Genomic DNA, 15,912 nt, shown 5'->3' with positions numbered 1-15,912 from the left:
CTTGATGTAAAAAAAGTCATTTTTATGCACTCTGGTTTTCTTGTAAAAAATCTTACTTGTTTAAAGGTGGATATTGTATAGAGTGGTGTTATATTGACATCCAAATGCAAACAACCTTTTTCACACCGTATGTCTCTTCCACTGTTCAACTAAGGCTTGCACGCATCTCAAGAAAAAAAAACATTAAAAAGATCAAATTGTACACTTTACCATATTAAAATACGTGTGGGGCAACCATTGGGTTGTTCATATATCATTTCCCTATTGTATATAGTTATAGTTGCTCCATGTGACACATGAGACTAAAGAGGGTGGAGACTGATCGTTGTTGCACAAGACAAAAAAATGACCAACTTCTGACCGCTTTTAGATAGACCGAGTTCACATTGGAATGAACGAGATCCTAGAACCATACAGGTATGGAATTGCATGGTTGAAGGAAAACTTATAAGAATTGTTTGAAACTATCTCTACCAACAAGATGCATTTTTTTAGTAGCTCATTCCATAATAACTTTACAATTAAGTGAGCTTGATTTGGAGCAATTTTGAGATATGTAACATTCTAAAAAAAAAATCAAAAAGCATGCAAGTGAAGAACTTAAGTCGTCTGGGATTTACAGTTTCATATTGTGCTGCACTTGAAATGAGTTGTTAGCATGCATTTTTTTGTTTAAATATGAATATGATCCCTACAATTTTAGTCCTTCTAAGAATTATTTTTTATTTTTATTCTTTGTAAATATAACAAAAAATCTTTGATCATTACAAAAACTTAGTCCCCGTAAAACTTGTTTAGAATATTTGATTTGTGTCCCACCAATATTAAATGCATAATAAGGACTAAAGTTTATTTAGACACGTTTTACAGTGACCAATTCGAACATAAACAAATTTTACATGACTAAAAAATTAGTAAGAGCTAAAAGCAAATAAATTTAAAACAAATAATATTTTGTACATAGAGTAAACCAAAATGACTCACATACTTACAAGAATAACTATGAATCTAATACTTATTTTGTTGTAGTATTAAGTCTCTTTAAGATGACTTCTTGTTAAGTCTAAATTTTTTTATGTTAAGAGTCTTCTTGCGTTAAACGAGATAAGACATAAACAAATTTTTGCAAAGTGAAGATTATCCCACTTACACAAATATATGATAAATCTTATCTTATTTAATGTAAAACTCTTGACACACTATTATAAGTTGAGTTATTCTAATATGCATCACAATTTATCCAACGCCCGTTATCAGGTCATCTCAATTTTGTATAATTGAGTTAGACCCAACCTAAAATAGTAATAATATATAAATAGTTTTTCTTATGAAAGAGATGGGGGAGAAGAAATGGCATAGTATACAGATTAATGTACAAACTACCGAAGTTTCTGCAGAAAGAGAGTGGGTGGTTCCATTCGAGAGAGGCGTATGACTCTGTTGGATTTTTTTTTACTGGTAGCTTTGAGGGCTATTGTTTGACAAGGATTGATTGAGTTCTTTTTTGGCAGTAGTTGAGTAGGTTTGAGTGTAATTTGTTTGACAAATCACAAAACAAATGGCTTTGCCGTTTCACATAAAGAGTACGTCCGGTAAAAAAGAGGGTGTGCGGATTTTTTTTGGAAGAATTTCAAGTCCCTTTTGGTAATTTACAATTTAGAAGCAATTTTGGTTTTCAAACTATCCAAACATCAATTGGTGAAAATCCCATTTATACAATGTATCTAAAAGTAATTCAATTTAGGTTCAACTCGCTTTTTCTCAAAATCAATTCTATCAAAATCAATTCACGTCACCAAACATCGAACACATACATAATAGTATTATACAAGTATAGCTGTCAAAAAATAAAGTAAGGTTATAATATAAATTCCATAGTACGCGAATCTACTTCGCATTCGATTTAAGTCAAACATTTCCAGACAACACAGCAATCAGCGGACACAATAAATACATGTCCAAATGAATAATTGAATCCCCAAATAAAGCACTGCATCATATTTTGTTCCCACTCAAACTCATGTCTCATCCATATTGACTGAATAATGGCCGAAGTTCCTGCCCTGTTGATTCAACAAAAAGGAATCCAGTCAAATTAGAAGGAACAAAAACACATAAATGTGTGCTAACTAAAAACACAAATGTGTGCTAACTAAATTTATCAGATGATTGCATAAATGACAGCAAATCAACTCAAGTAGGGTAGAAATGCTACCGTACATCATATGGCGTATTTTACGTTTTCCGAAATGTTAGAATGTTCTCCTAACAAAATATAGTAAGAATGCTAACCTCAGATTGTAACCGCTGCTTATTGAGTAACTGGGTCCTGGCCTTGTTCAAAACTGAATTTGGTGACTTAAACATCCTCTGCAAGTAAAAGAATAGGTATATCAGCAGATAACAAGTGAAAGGAGAAAATCCAGTGAAAGTCCTCACTGACATCACAAGACTATATATAACACAAACTCACCTTTTCACCACCAGACATTCTATGCTCGCCATTGTTAAGATACTTTTTCTTGGGTGAGAAACCAAAGACATCATGTAGGAAGTCGTTGTCCTAATACCACGGAGGAAGATGGTCAGAAAAACAAAAGGCAAAAACAAGTTCAATGTTACAAACTTTTGACAACAACTAGGTGCCAAAAAAAAAAAGGACAACAAAAAGCCAACCTGCATATGTTTAATGAACCCCCCTCCAAGGAAGTGCTTGATGAAATTCAGCTGCAAAAATATATAGATGTTAAACGCAATTTTGACTGGGAAAAAAAAAATGAAAGAGTGCAAGGAAAACCTGTATCATTTGAGACCACGACGATGTCTGTAGAGAATCACCACCAATCTTCATTGAAATTTCAGGAGCGTAACCATCCTAGCATGACAATAAAAGATCAGTACAGAAGCCTTCTGACTCTTATTCATGAGTACTACATTTCTATTCTCAAATAATAGTAACAATAAGGGAGAGAAGACAGAGTACCACCAACATACCTCAAAAAAATCCAAGATATCTCTGAACAGGTTCCTCTGACTATTAAGATCTTTCTTGGCAGATCCTTTTCCACCAGCCTCCACAGAAAGATTTTTGCATTGATTTATCACTTTTCCTTTTAATCCTTGTAAGAATATATAACTTTCCTGTGGTTTACTCTCTTCTTGAGTTGCATCACTTGCATTCTTAGCCTCGGTCGAAAATTTATCGATAACTCCGATCTCAAAAATTAGAGCCAGTGCTTCACCAGCAGCAATTCTAACTGACCTATCTTCTTTATCTAGAAGACCGGATAAATAGGCTATTGAACTGTATGGAAAGTAAAATCAATAAGCTGGAACCAAGGCCAAGAAACAGCTACACAAGGAATACAAATCTCTATGTAGGATAGGTAGGGGTAAATATTATTTACAAATAGAACATAGATAAAATGTACTCCCTTTGGCCTCTACTATAAGTAAAAATACATATTTTCACACTTATTCAGGATGGTATTATAGTAAATGTGAAAAGATTAGTTAACATTTGCTTATATTCAAGATTTAGGCCCTTTTTTTCCTTATAATTGAGACCGGAGGAAGTAAATCTAAAATAATTAATCCTAGTCTTTAGAATAGCTTGCCAGGACTCTAATTTAAACCATCAACATAACTACTTTAAATTATCAAAATAAGTTGAAAAATATCCGTAGAAACAAACAGCAACAACAAAATATAAGTGGGGTTACATTTCTCTTAAGGGCTGGTAAATATTTATTTAAGTATCAAAGTTTTAAGTCATATGTTAAATAAGCTTATTCTACTATATCTTTTTTTCATCCCTCTTTCTATGGGTTAGTCCAAAATGCGTGAAGTGTTATTCCGCATCGACCAATACAATCCTTCATCTTCTCCTCCTTATTTGATACAACAAACAAGAGCTCCCAATATCCCTATTGTGTGAAACTCCAAATAGTTTCAAATTGATCAACTTATTAAAAATGAAAGCATGGACTCCCTCCCTTGGCAACCAATTTTCAGAAATCTAAATTGAGTTACATCGTCTATGGACTACAAAATAATTAAGTGATTTAAAGCAGTGGTCCTACATCATCTATGGCATTGAGAAGCAAAATAACTTGTCGATAACATACCACTTACAGGAAGCATGAATGGACATTGTCACTAAGCTAGAGCAGAATGAAATCAAAATGCAAACAAAAAAAATAAACTGTGCTTACCTTTGCCAATGTTTTGAATTCAGCTTCAGATTGCCTACGGTAGAGAGGAGAAAAGACCATGCAGACACCACAGCAGTTATTAATTGAGCAGAAGGTTTGACTGCAACTACCTAAAGAGTGAATAAGCTGAAGCAGTAAATAAAGGGAAGACAAATGGGCATACAAAATTAGAGTGAAAATAGCACATTTGTCATATCTAAAATACTGTGCTGGTCAGAAAATAAAGCAACTAGAACATTTTAACAGATGCATACATTGGAACCTAATTTGGGATGGATCACTCGCCACATTATGTCCATTGATCGCTCTGTTTCTTCTTGATCATTCCCTCCAACGAAAGTGATTATAGCCAAGCAGTCCATCAACTATACACAAAAATGACATTATTCAGGAAGTATGTAACATCAAAAATCATAAAAGAAGAACAGGGGAAAAAAAACAGAACACAAGACAACATTTCTAAACTCCTCACCGAAATATTTTTACTTCTAGCTAGAGATTCATCCAAAGGGGTAACAGATTCTTCAAAAATCTCCCGTGCATTATCACTACATCCAACTGTCAAGGCCAAACAACCTGCAATAGAATGAAATTTAATATGCAAATAACAAATGCAACTTACATTATATATGACAAAAGGTGCAATTTAGTCAAAATCTTACCAATGGCATGAGATGCAAGAGTTATCTCTTTGGAAGATGCCTTCTTTGATCCCTTTTTTATTGAAGCAAGACAGCTATGTAACAAAGTAGCAAATCTGATAAAAACAAATAAATCACAGCATGGTTATGAATTATGATAATCATCACTTTAAAGACATACATTACATAAGGCCTGTTTGAATTGACAATATTTGAGCTTATCTACACTTGTGAGACTGTTCGGGAGGACTTATGAAAACAAGTTATGACACGTTCATAAGTTGTTTTCAATTTATTTTCATAAGCTCTCCAAGATAGCTCATAGCTTATGAATAAAAAACTTATAACTTTTAAAATTTAGTAGTTTATACAAACAATGCCCGAGTGTCCAGTGAGTTGATATTGCCTGTTATTCTAAAAATTGTACCAGCCAAAACAAAAACCTAAAATTAAACTAGTTATATTCTTAAGAGATAAATAAAAGCTTACTTTTTTTCTACAAACTGATGCTGCATATTACTCTTGAAAGCATCAATTATGGCTGAAAAGGCGTTTTCCCTCGTGGTACCCCTATAATAAATTCAAACATTTAGTTCCACCTTCAATAATCAATCATCAATATCCATAATGATGGTAAATTAACAAATCAAGTACCTTTTTTCATCTAATGCATCGAGAGCTTGATCAAGTACAGATTCTTGATCAAATTGAACATCTTCGGTACCAGACACGGCCATAAGATCAGACGGCGCAGTTGATGATGATGTGACGCTACTATCATCATCGCTATCAAACATTGCAGCAGCTTTAGTTCGTGAATTACCTAAACACAACATAACAAACACAATTAATTAACCAAACAATAATTAAACTGAGTTAGATTAGATTAGATCAATTAGAAGAAGAAGAAGAAACCCTAAAAACTTACGTTTACCCATTGCAACAGTTGTTTCTGGTGCTTTGTTGTTGGGGTTAGTGGATTATAATTGCTAGAAAAATGAATCGGAATTTGAGAAAATGAGAGATGAAGAATAATTAGGTTTACAAGAACGAAAAAAAAGGGAATTGAAAGGTATGAAAATTGAGAATAATAAGGCTGATTTTGATTCGGTTGATGAATAATCCATTCAAAATTCGAACACTACTTTCTGAGATTGAGATAAGAATTTGTTTAATCTTCTAACTCGGAAACAATCTTCAATAATCTGAGGATTAGGTTTTTATAATAAGAAGAAAAAGCACGCGGCGAGGTTTTTTATTTATTTATTTTCTATTTATATTTATTGTGGACCAAATAAATAAACGGAATATTCGGTGGATTTGTCAAAAGATTATTTGGTGTGTTGTGTGATTGCGTGGCATGTTGTAGGCCGTTGATTGGATTCTTTTGTTTGCCGACATGGAGACACGTGGCATTTGTCGGGTTGCTTACGCGGATGTGTGGAACACGTGACGTGACGAAGTTGTTTACTTGTGTTTTTGTCGTTTTGGAGTTTAAAATTTAAATCATGTGTTGAAAGTACTTTTATTAAATTTTGCAAAGGAAAGACCTCATGGAATTGTATAGAGACTTCGAATTTTGTGTGTTGAATAATATTTGATTGTCCAACAAGTCTTTTTGATACCTAACATTTGCAGAATTTATTAGGATGATCGAGGATCCCTTATGTGTAAGTTTTTAAATAGTTGTCTTTATTATGCATATCTATCTCTATCTTCTTATATTAAATGTCATTCTTCCTGTATTAAAATAATTGACATTTTAAAATGCAAATGTAGTATTTTTTCACTAACATATATTTTAATTGTTGAATTTCTCTTTACGTAATTACTTTATAAATTAACGTCACTTAATATGAGATGGATGGAGTATTATTGTATTTCATTTTTTAAATTACACATTGATATATCATTATTAATTGACCAACATTAACATTACATCGGTATGTTATTGGCGCAACGGTTTATTGCAATGCAAATTATGAATGAACGGGGAATTGAGATAAATGTAAATTGTTACTGTATAACTGTTTTTTTTTTTTTTAAGAGAAACACACATAGTGTTTACAACTTTATTTATAGCTACATTCATTGCGAGCACCTATCCTAATTAACTATCAATGGTAAGTTTTTTTTTTTTTTTTTATGAGGTTTCATGTAAGCAGGGGCGGAGACACCCCGGCTAGCATGGACACTAGTCCAGCTCAGCTTCTAATTTCTTTGTAACAAGTCCAGCCATTACTAGAACCTTTCGCTTTTCCTGCGGATTTTTGTATAAATTTTGAAGGAAACACATTTCCTGCGGATTTTGCTAAAGATTTAAGTTTCCTGATGAAATAATACCTTAAGATTTTAGGATCCACATAAAATGTACAATTATCTACGGAAAGGAAGAATTGTGTTGCGATCATTTTTTTTTAGAAACCTAACTTCGCTTGTTGTTGACTATAGTCTTTAAAATATTAGGATATATTATTATTTTTTAAAATGATGTATAATAAATCTTTAGATTGAACGATGTTTTGTCTAACTTTATTTTTCTCTTAATCGGATTTGAGATTACTAGGAGTCCTTCCCTTAAGAATCAAATTGAGAGAATCCTCCTTTCATATTTTATGAAGGCTTTCCGGTTCTAATATTTAGTTCTGTGTTTTTTTAGGAAGCATCAGTTTTGTTCAATGGCCAACGTTTTTATTTATTTTTGTAATACTCACATGGTTTTTTTTTTGGTTACAATACTCACATGGTTTAGCGTGAACCCAACATTCAACTCTTAGCGTGTATATTTATTTAAAAAAGAAAAAGCTATTTATTATATACGTAGTTACATTCAACTCTTACGTAACCCTAAAAAAGAATTCTTACGTATAGTATTAGGTTTTTTCTAAATTACCTTTGAAAAATGGTGGGTAATTTACCCACCAACCAATGAAAATGAGCAATTTATTTGTGGGGTCAAGATAGTTCATGAATATGTGCTTATGTGGCTAATGTGTATTGATTGGAGTAAATTACTCATCATTCTTTCATGGGTAGCCTAGTTGTCACCATATTATTATTGTCAAAAGAACTCTTATTATATCTTGTTTATTTTATGGGTCTTGCTAACCAGTGCCCTAAAGGCAATGATTGATGATTCCATTAATAGAAACTATGTCTTGGAAATACAAATCTTTGTTTTTTTCTTAACAATAATTACACCATTTTTCGATACAAACTTACTTATTTTAGTACTTTAATCAATGCCCCAAAGGTAATGGTTAGCATTCTCCTTATTTTATTTATAAACGTAATAAAGAATCAACAAATTGGCATGCTAGCAAATGTGATTTTATTTTGGGGTACTACCAATTGTGATTGTCCCATATCATTAAAAAAAAAACTTAAACTTTAAAAAACTTAAACATAAAGTTTAGATGAGTTAAATTCTAAGAGCTCTTAAAAACTGAAAAGATGGTTATATTTTTTACTCACGCTCACTTTAACTTGAACGTTAATTAGAAAAATCCACAAACTGTCAGATTATACCAAAATTTCATAGCATATTCGTTGACATCGACGTGGATACCAAAATTTCATAGCATATTGGTTTAGGATATTCTTTTTTTCGTTTTTCTCTTGAGGTTTCCTTTAATCTAAATGTTCCCATTAAGAAAAACATGATCAAAAAATAATAATAACATATGCGTAATGATCTTTGATGTGATATATAATTGATTATTAATTATTCTAAACAATCCAATGTGCTATAATCTCTTCTCCGTTTCTGTCGACAACAACGCTGGAATGATAAAACATAAACACATGATCAATATATCATTCACTTTTCAGTGTGTCATGAATTATTTAAGCAAGTATTATTTTTTTTATATAAGGAATTTAAGCAAGGATGTTGGGAAGAATGAAAAAGGAATATTTCTTGTCCAAAAAACGTAAAAAAGAGAATATCCGTAGAAACAAGACTGACACAAAATAGTGATGATAAATCATAAATGTGTTAGAACTTAGAAGTATTTGGCATATATAAAAGAAATGATATTGTAATTAATATGTATAGAACAGAAGTATTTATATTTGAAAAAAAAATGCTGCTTGTCATAAAAACAAATTTGGTGAAACATAGCTAGGTTGTAACTTTTCTCAAGTTGGCCTCTTACCCTAAGGTGTTTTCGGGAAAACAAGGGTTGAAAGTTTGAGAATGTTTTAAATAAATGTACGTTTGTGATGAAGCTGTGGAGCTTGTGGTTAATGAGGAACCAAAAAGATTGGAATCGAACAATCTGATTATGATGTATTAATATTGGTGGAAGTTGGGAGATGAGTGGGCAGTGGTGTTGGCTCTATTTGGGTTCAATATGCACTAAACCCACCCAATTTACTTGGTGGCTAAAATCCCTTTGATATGCCCAAATGCAACTCAAAGGCAGCAGCCACTAATCATGTTGGTTCATGAAGGTGATATAATTAGGGTCTTCTATCAAACATTGAAGTTTGTTACTGAGTTTGGCTTTAGTTATAAAGTTATCATTGAACTAGACTATTTAGTGGTAATGTTCAAAGATTTATATATCTAGGTTTGGTGTTTTTTCTTTGCTAAATTTTCCTTTACTGTTTTTTATTAACAAAATTATGCCCATGAAATGAACTTTTCAATTAAAATTGTCGCAACCGTTAATGTACCTATTTCATACTAAACAAAATTAAATTTGTTATATGATGATAAGTCATGGAATATAGTCGTCCATATGTTTTTAAAAGCGGCCGTATTTTCATCTAATTGTCATAATGTACATTTGTACAAACACTTTATGACAACTTTATTTCTTATACTCACATTATATTCTTATTCTCTCTCTTTCTTTCTCTCTCTCTATTGTTTTGGACCAATAAGAAAAGAACAAATAAAAATTGTCATCAAAGTTGTATCAAATGGTTGTACATATATCACTACTTTTTACATTTTGGTCCATTTATATTGAGGAAGCTATTATTGATTATGTAATAATAATCTAACTACAGTCATATACAATGTTTCGTAAGACATGCAACAATACAAACTTCAATATATCATTGTAACATTAAAGATAGCCAGCCATCTAACTCATAAATTAACAGAGATTGCTGAATAGATCTTCCGGTATTGCTCATATCTTGTTATATAATTTTTTCTCAAAGAACTGATCAGAAGTTATCTTCCGATGAGTGTTTTGAGGGGTTTTTTGCAGTAATGCAGGGGGTTTGTACAACAATAATCTAAATTAATACTCAAGAGGATAAAGTAGTGATTCTTCTCAAAGCCCCTACTTCTGAAGCCCTGTCCCGTTAACACATTAGTTGGGCTTGCTCGTGACATAGTCGGATCAATAAATGATTAATTGGGGGTGAGAAAAATAGTTAAAAATTACATAACCATTTTGTATACTTAAACATCCTATAAGATTAATAAACATACAAAACAGATCTTAAGAATAATCCACTGCTTATCTAGGTATTTCTTTTTAAAATAGATGTGGAATTTAATTATATATTTCTCAATTATATATTATTATTATCAACATAATTGAAAGGAATATTATCAATAGAAAGAAAATTTTCATTAATTAAAGGAGCATTCCAACATCGAATATCATGCTGAATGAGACCAGAGACAAACATAATATCACAATTAGGCGACCAAAATCTTGTGAGCATTATAATAAGGAAGCCAATTATCCTCCCATACATGAACTTGTTAGTATATCAAGTGTGAGTAATATGTCTTATATCGGATGGAAAAGTAAATGTTCAACACTTTATAAGTGAGATGACTCATAAACCTAATGCCTTATAGTTTTGAGTTAAAAAGTGGTGTATCTCTCACTTGTATCATTGTTAAAGGATCAATGTGATGATCAACCCCCTCACGACCTGACATAATTAGACGACCAACTCCTACTCTTTAAATACTAGCTTTCTTAGTAACATACATGCGAGCTTGCAAAATACTTCTCCAGGTTTATCTTGGGCAATATTCAATTGAAGCTCTCAAAAAATTGCATTGCATATTACGTTAATCTTGTTTGGACAACATTGTAAAGTTAAAACATGGAATGTTCTAAATCCAATTCCACCTTTCTTCTTCTTTTGTTTCCTTTCATAATGGCTCACATTTTTTTGAGCAAATTTTTCGTTTGCCTTGTTTGCTACCCACAAGAACTTATTAACCATGCATTCAATATGCTCGCATAAACCCATTGAAAATAGAAAAGAACTCGTCAATCATCACATAATTATGAATTTCTTGAATCAGTGATTTGATCGAAACATCTCTCCCATCAATTGATTAAAAAAAGTTCTCTCCAACTTTTCATACCGAACTTTTTTGAAACGAAGTATTGTGGATAAAAGGCTAAGTTAATGTGTTAACTGAAATATCAGAAGTTAAAATCAACTAATAAAAAGTTTGTTCATTCATAACAAGTAAATTATTGTGATGTGAATAGCCACCTCCTCAAGTTGGCCATTGTTAATAAGTTGATTATGTAAAATTCATTATCACTACACTTTAGTTGAAAAAGTAAATTTATGTTTGACTAAATTCATTCATATAAAAGTTGTTTAACAATAAGTACAAAGACTAAAAATTAATTGTTGTTGCAACCGCTCAAAATCTAATTTCAAGTTCGAAACAATTATTTAGGCAAAATCAATTCTTCTTAAAAACATTCAAACTTATTAAAGTTGATTTTACAACTCTATAACTAATTGTGTAATTTCCAAAAAGGAAATGCTAACGAATGCTCATCCGACACTCTTTAAAGACCTTAAATAGTAAATTTTTATGTAAAAATATGTATTTGATATATTAAAAATTGTAGCATTTAACTTTCTTAAGAAATAGTGAATTTGCGGATGTAGTTGTTACCAAAACCCTTTCCAAATTTGTTACTAAAACATAGTATATGTGAGTTTCTAGATTTGAAATGTGGGTGAAAAGTAAGTAATACCCTAAGCGTTTGGAAATGAAGGTGGTTGTTTCGTGGTAAACACGTTAAAATATGAAGGCCCTTGTGTTGGAGTTAGACGCCAAGCCCTATGGCAACACACCACACCACAGACACCAGCAAGGTTATGTTAATAATGGTGGATACTCACTTCATCCATGTGAGCACACTGCCCCGTGGGTTTCGGGAGTGACAAATTTGAATGAATAGCAGCAAGAGAAGAGAAAGGGACAGTCAAAGCATTGGGATTTGTGAATATCAAACTCTTATTATACCATAAGATGATTGAATTGAAACAGACACACTTTTAATTTGTTGAAATAAGTGGTATGGGAGTTAGTGGTTGTGGGGTATATAAACTCGTTATTATAAGTGTGTCAGAAAGAAATTTTTTATAAGTATAATGCATACCCACCACAAAACAATCATGTTCACTTATCCCCTTCCTTCATTGAGTTTTTTGGGGTCACATTTCATTTTACCCCCCCCTGCATGACAGCTCTTTCCACAATTCAACTCTACCTATATACATATTTAGATGCTGTAAATCCTTTCTTTTTCAATTTTCTAATTTAGTAAAACATTGTCATCAATTTGCCTTTGGGCCAATAAAACAGTTGCAATTAAGGAGTACCTTGTCCAGAAAGTGTGCTACAAAAAATTTAAATGATCAACAACTGCCTAAAATTATCCAAGTCTATAAAACCTAGAAGGTGGTACTGAGATATTTTTTTTTAGGCTTTGCTTATGTTTGCACATTTTTTTGTACAACTTGTGCTTTTAGGTGCTGTTTACTTTTATATAAATTGGGTTGTCTTTAAAAAATCTAGCTAAAAAGTTGTACAAATTAAAGTCATTAACTACTTCAATGCTTTTTGGCAATCAACTATCTCCAACATAACCCTCATTTTCTGCTGAAATAGTACAAGTTTCATTGACCACACCACAATGGGAGTAGTAAGGTTAATGTACATATATATATAATTTCTGTAATGTAGCAGATTTATACGTGGCACGCAGCTTTCCTCATGAGAGTAATTCCAAATTGGTCTGTTTGTTAATTTTGGGTTTCTCATCAACTTTTTCTGCACCATTGAATATCTGCTCAAAATCCAACTATGCTTCTATAAAATAATTTGTTAAAAGAGAAGAATCATTTGATTATTGCAATAAATAAATCACATGAGTAGCATGTTTTTCGAAATCAGCATCTCTGTGTATCATCTGCAGACTGCAGCAGTCACTTCCCTTAATTTTCTTTATTCGTTTTTTATAAATTTTATGTGTACTCATATTTCTGAACAAATCTACTGATAGTTATGATCCAGATTAATAGCCTGCCACGAATGCAACTTTCAATTCCAGGTACACTATATGTACGTGAATGTATATGTTTGGTTTAATTTGTCAGTGAGTTACATAAAATTACCGTGACTTTCAATTTTATTAGTTATTTCTTTATTATCGTACTCCTAATTAATTTATATATTTTTCTTCAATCAATAATATGATTATTTGTCAATTAGCAATTTTCTTGATTATTGTGGTTCGGTCAATAGAGTCTTATATTTAGGGAGGAAAGAGCGGTAATAGTTTGCTAAGAAACATTTGATCATGACCATAAGTTAGTGTGCATGTTTGAAATCACAATGAGATTGACGAAATTACAAATTGAAAATTCAAAGATGATGTTATAAATAGTGTATTTGATCTATATTCTAAACAAGATACATTAATTAGTAAATGAATGTAAAGAGTCAATATTTTCTTATAAAAAGGGTCAGAGGGTATATATTTTTAAAAAGAATCTTATATTTAAGTATAAATATGTTAAGATATGTCAAATATCTAGCACATGTAAAATAAACTATTAGTTGATGTGGAATTATGGGAACCTTGGTCGGAACAATGAAATAATAAACAAAGTTAATTAAGTTTTTAGTTTCTATAAATATATTCAATTTTGTTTAATTCCTATAAAATAAATTCATACTTTTTGGTCTCTATACAATTTTATGTCAGCAAGTTTAGTCTCTGCAGTAAAGTGAGGCTAACATATGGTGATGCATCAATCTACACCACGAGTAGCAGCAAAGTCAAATATTTTCCTATAAAAAACGATCTTATGTTCTTTCATTTAGTCTAATCATAGTCAATCTAATACTTTTTTTTTTCTTTTTCAAAATAATCAAATGTAATCTCATTCTTGAATTCTAAAATTATTTTTCTAAATAAATCCACACGGGTTAATTAATTGAGAAAAAAAATAGATTAGTGAGTAGGAAAAACATATTTTGAAAAGTATACATGAAGCTAGGTAATGAGTTGAAGATCTTGTATTCAAACCAGTATATCACATTTCCTATTTCTCTCTTAAGACATCAAAGGAGTGTCTCTGGAATATTTTCCTAAGAATTGGAACGGACTAAGGAGTTAAAGTTGGCTGATCGATAAATCGATCCATACCTAACATTACCTTTCATAAGGGTGGCTTTTAGACATAACCTGAGTCCCATATATATGTCCTTTTCTGTTCAAGAGTATTCCCCAAGATCAACTTTCATTTTCAAAGCGTACGTACGTAAATCTTCTCGGGTTCTTTATCGATTCAATCTCTATATCACCATTCATATATTTAGCAACCTATTTCCACTTACTTTTAACGGAAAAAAAAACACAAATCTTTACTTAAATATGTTTTCTAATCTACCAATTAATGGTTGTGTCAAGAGAAAAAAAATCCATGAAACATTTAACGATTGTTGCATGTGTTAAATAAAACCATTGAAGCATTAGCTGCCCAAAAAAAACCACTGAAGCATTCATGTGTTACACATTAAAACAGGAATTATATTTTTTAAACGAAAAATAGGAATTATATAAAAGAAATTGTTCATTCAAAAAAAAATTGTAAAAAAGAAAGGAATTATATAAAAGAATCTACTTTTTATTTAATCATATAAACAAGCTACTATTATAGCACTGATGACGTTCTTTTGTACACGGGGTAGAAAATGAGTTTTTAGTCTAATGCAAGTGGATGTAAATTGCCAACTTAATCTTTAATGATTTGAAAGATGACTTACATACCCGAATATCTTAAGTTTTAGGTGAATATGTGGTGTTAAACCACACATGGTTGTTGTTAGCATAATATGACATTCTTTTGGTGGTAATTAGACTCTTCTCGCGATCCTGACCCAACAATGGTTTAAGAGTCGATGTTTCAACCAACTTTTTGTATCAAAAGTCTTTCTAACAATGTGATAGGTAGGAGATGTCAAGTGTGAATAAGTCTCACATTAAATAGAAAGTTAATTCACAACATCATAAAATGATATGGTTCGTATATCAAATATCTTAAAATCTTGAATGAAAATGTTGTGTTCAAACAATCTTGTGTGGTTGTCCTTAGTGTATGATGGGTGAGCGTTGCAAATCCTTAAGATATCAAATTTGATTTCTACCACTCCATTTGCATTTATTTTGTTTCAAACTCTTATTTTAAGAGAACAAAAACTCTTTTGAGTGAATGTTAGCTGATAACTAATATATGCTATATAATAGGGGATGAAAGGTAACTGATAGCTCATAAACTAACCTAATAAATTTGTAGGGTTTTGTAAAATAAACTAGTAGATTGAACTGGTTGTTAAATATGAAATATTATCCTTATTTATTAATTTTATTACGTCTACGACAATTTAACCTATTTTTTTTCCCGCTCATTTGCTTTATTAGGTTTGCAATTATTTAACCTAACAAATTTCATCTAAAAAAATGCATCGCACCAATTTCATTCCTATCCTCTTGTCTTTATTTTATTTTTTAAGGAAATATTTTTCCTTATTTATTAATTTTGTTACGTCTGCAGCAATTTAACCTAATTTTTTCCCGCTCATTTGCATTATTAGGTTTGCAATTATTTAACCTAACAAATTTCATCTAAAAAAATGCATCGCACCAATTTCATTCCTATCCTCTTGCCTTTATTTTTTTTTTTAAGAAAATATTTTCTGCACTTATTTGATGTTGCACGTTTGTTCTAGAAACTAGGATCACGTTTGATGCCTT

General features: G+C 31.3%; 1 protein-coding gene across 1 annotated transcript; it reads right to left on the bottom strand.

Moving 5' to 3' along the window:
* Positions 1-1,755: 1,755 nt before the first annotated feature.
* On the bottom strand, positions 1,756-6,090 carry LOC25489961 (interferon-related developmental regulator 1). The gene is made up of 13 exons (XM_013606327.3): positions 5,784-6,090; positions 5,510-5,678; positions 5,345-5,425; positions 4,877-4,971; positions 4,687-4,790; positions 4,469-4,579; positions 4,215-4,324; positions 2,995-3,304; positions 2,798-2,875; positions 2,677-2,727; positions 2,474-2,563; positions 2,293-2,370; positions 1,756-2,063 (listed from the first exon to the last, which is right to left on the bottom strand). The coding sequence occupies exons 1-13, from the start codon at positions 5,791-5,793 to the stop codon at positions 2,019-2,021; spliced, it is 1,332 nt and encodes a 443-aa protein (XP_013461781.1). The 5' UTR covers positions 5,794-6,090; the 3' UTR covers positions 1,756-2,018.
* Positions 6,091-15,912: the final 9,822 nt, after the last annotated feature.

This window comes from Medicago truncatula, chromosome 3, assembly GCF_003473485.1.
Source record: "Medicago truncatula cultivar Jemalong A17 chromosome 3, MtrunA17r5.0-ANR, whole genome shotgun sequence".
Classification (NCBI taxonomy): domain Eukaryota; kingdom Viridiplantae; phylum Streptophyta; class Magnoliopsida; order Fabales; family Fabaceae; genus Medicago; species Medicago truncatula.
This window is presented reverse-complemented; position numbering and strand designations above follow the sequence as displayed.

Excerpts from the sequence above, each read along its gene's own strand:
- LOC25489961 (XM_013606327.3), bottom strand. Across the intron at positions 4,580-4,686 it reads CTAGAAGTAAAAATATTTCG|TTGATGGACTGCTTGGCTAT; the intron begins GTGAGGAGTTTA and ends TTTTGTGTATAG. Across the intron at positions 2,371-2,473 it reads GAATGTCTGGTGGTGAAAAG|AGGATGTTTAAGTCACCAAA; the intron begins GTGAGTTTGTGT and ends TTTTACTTGCAG.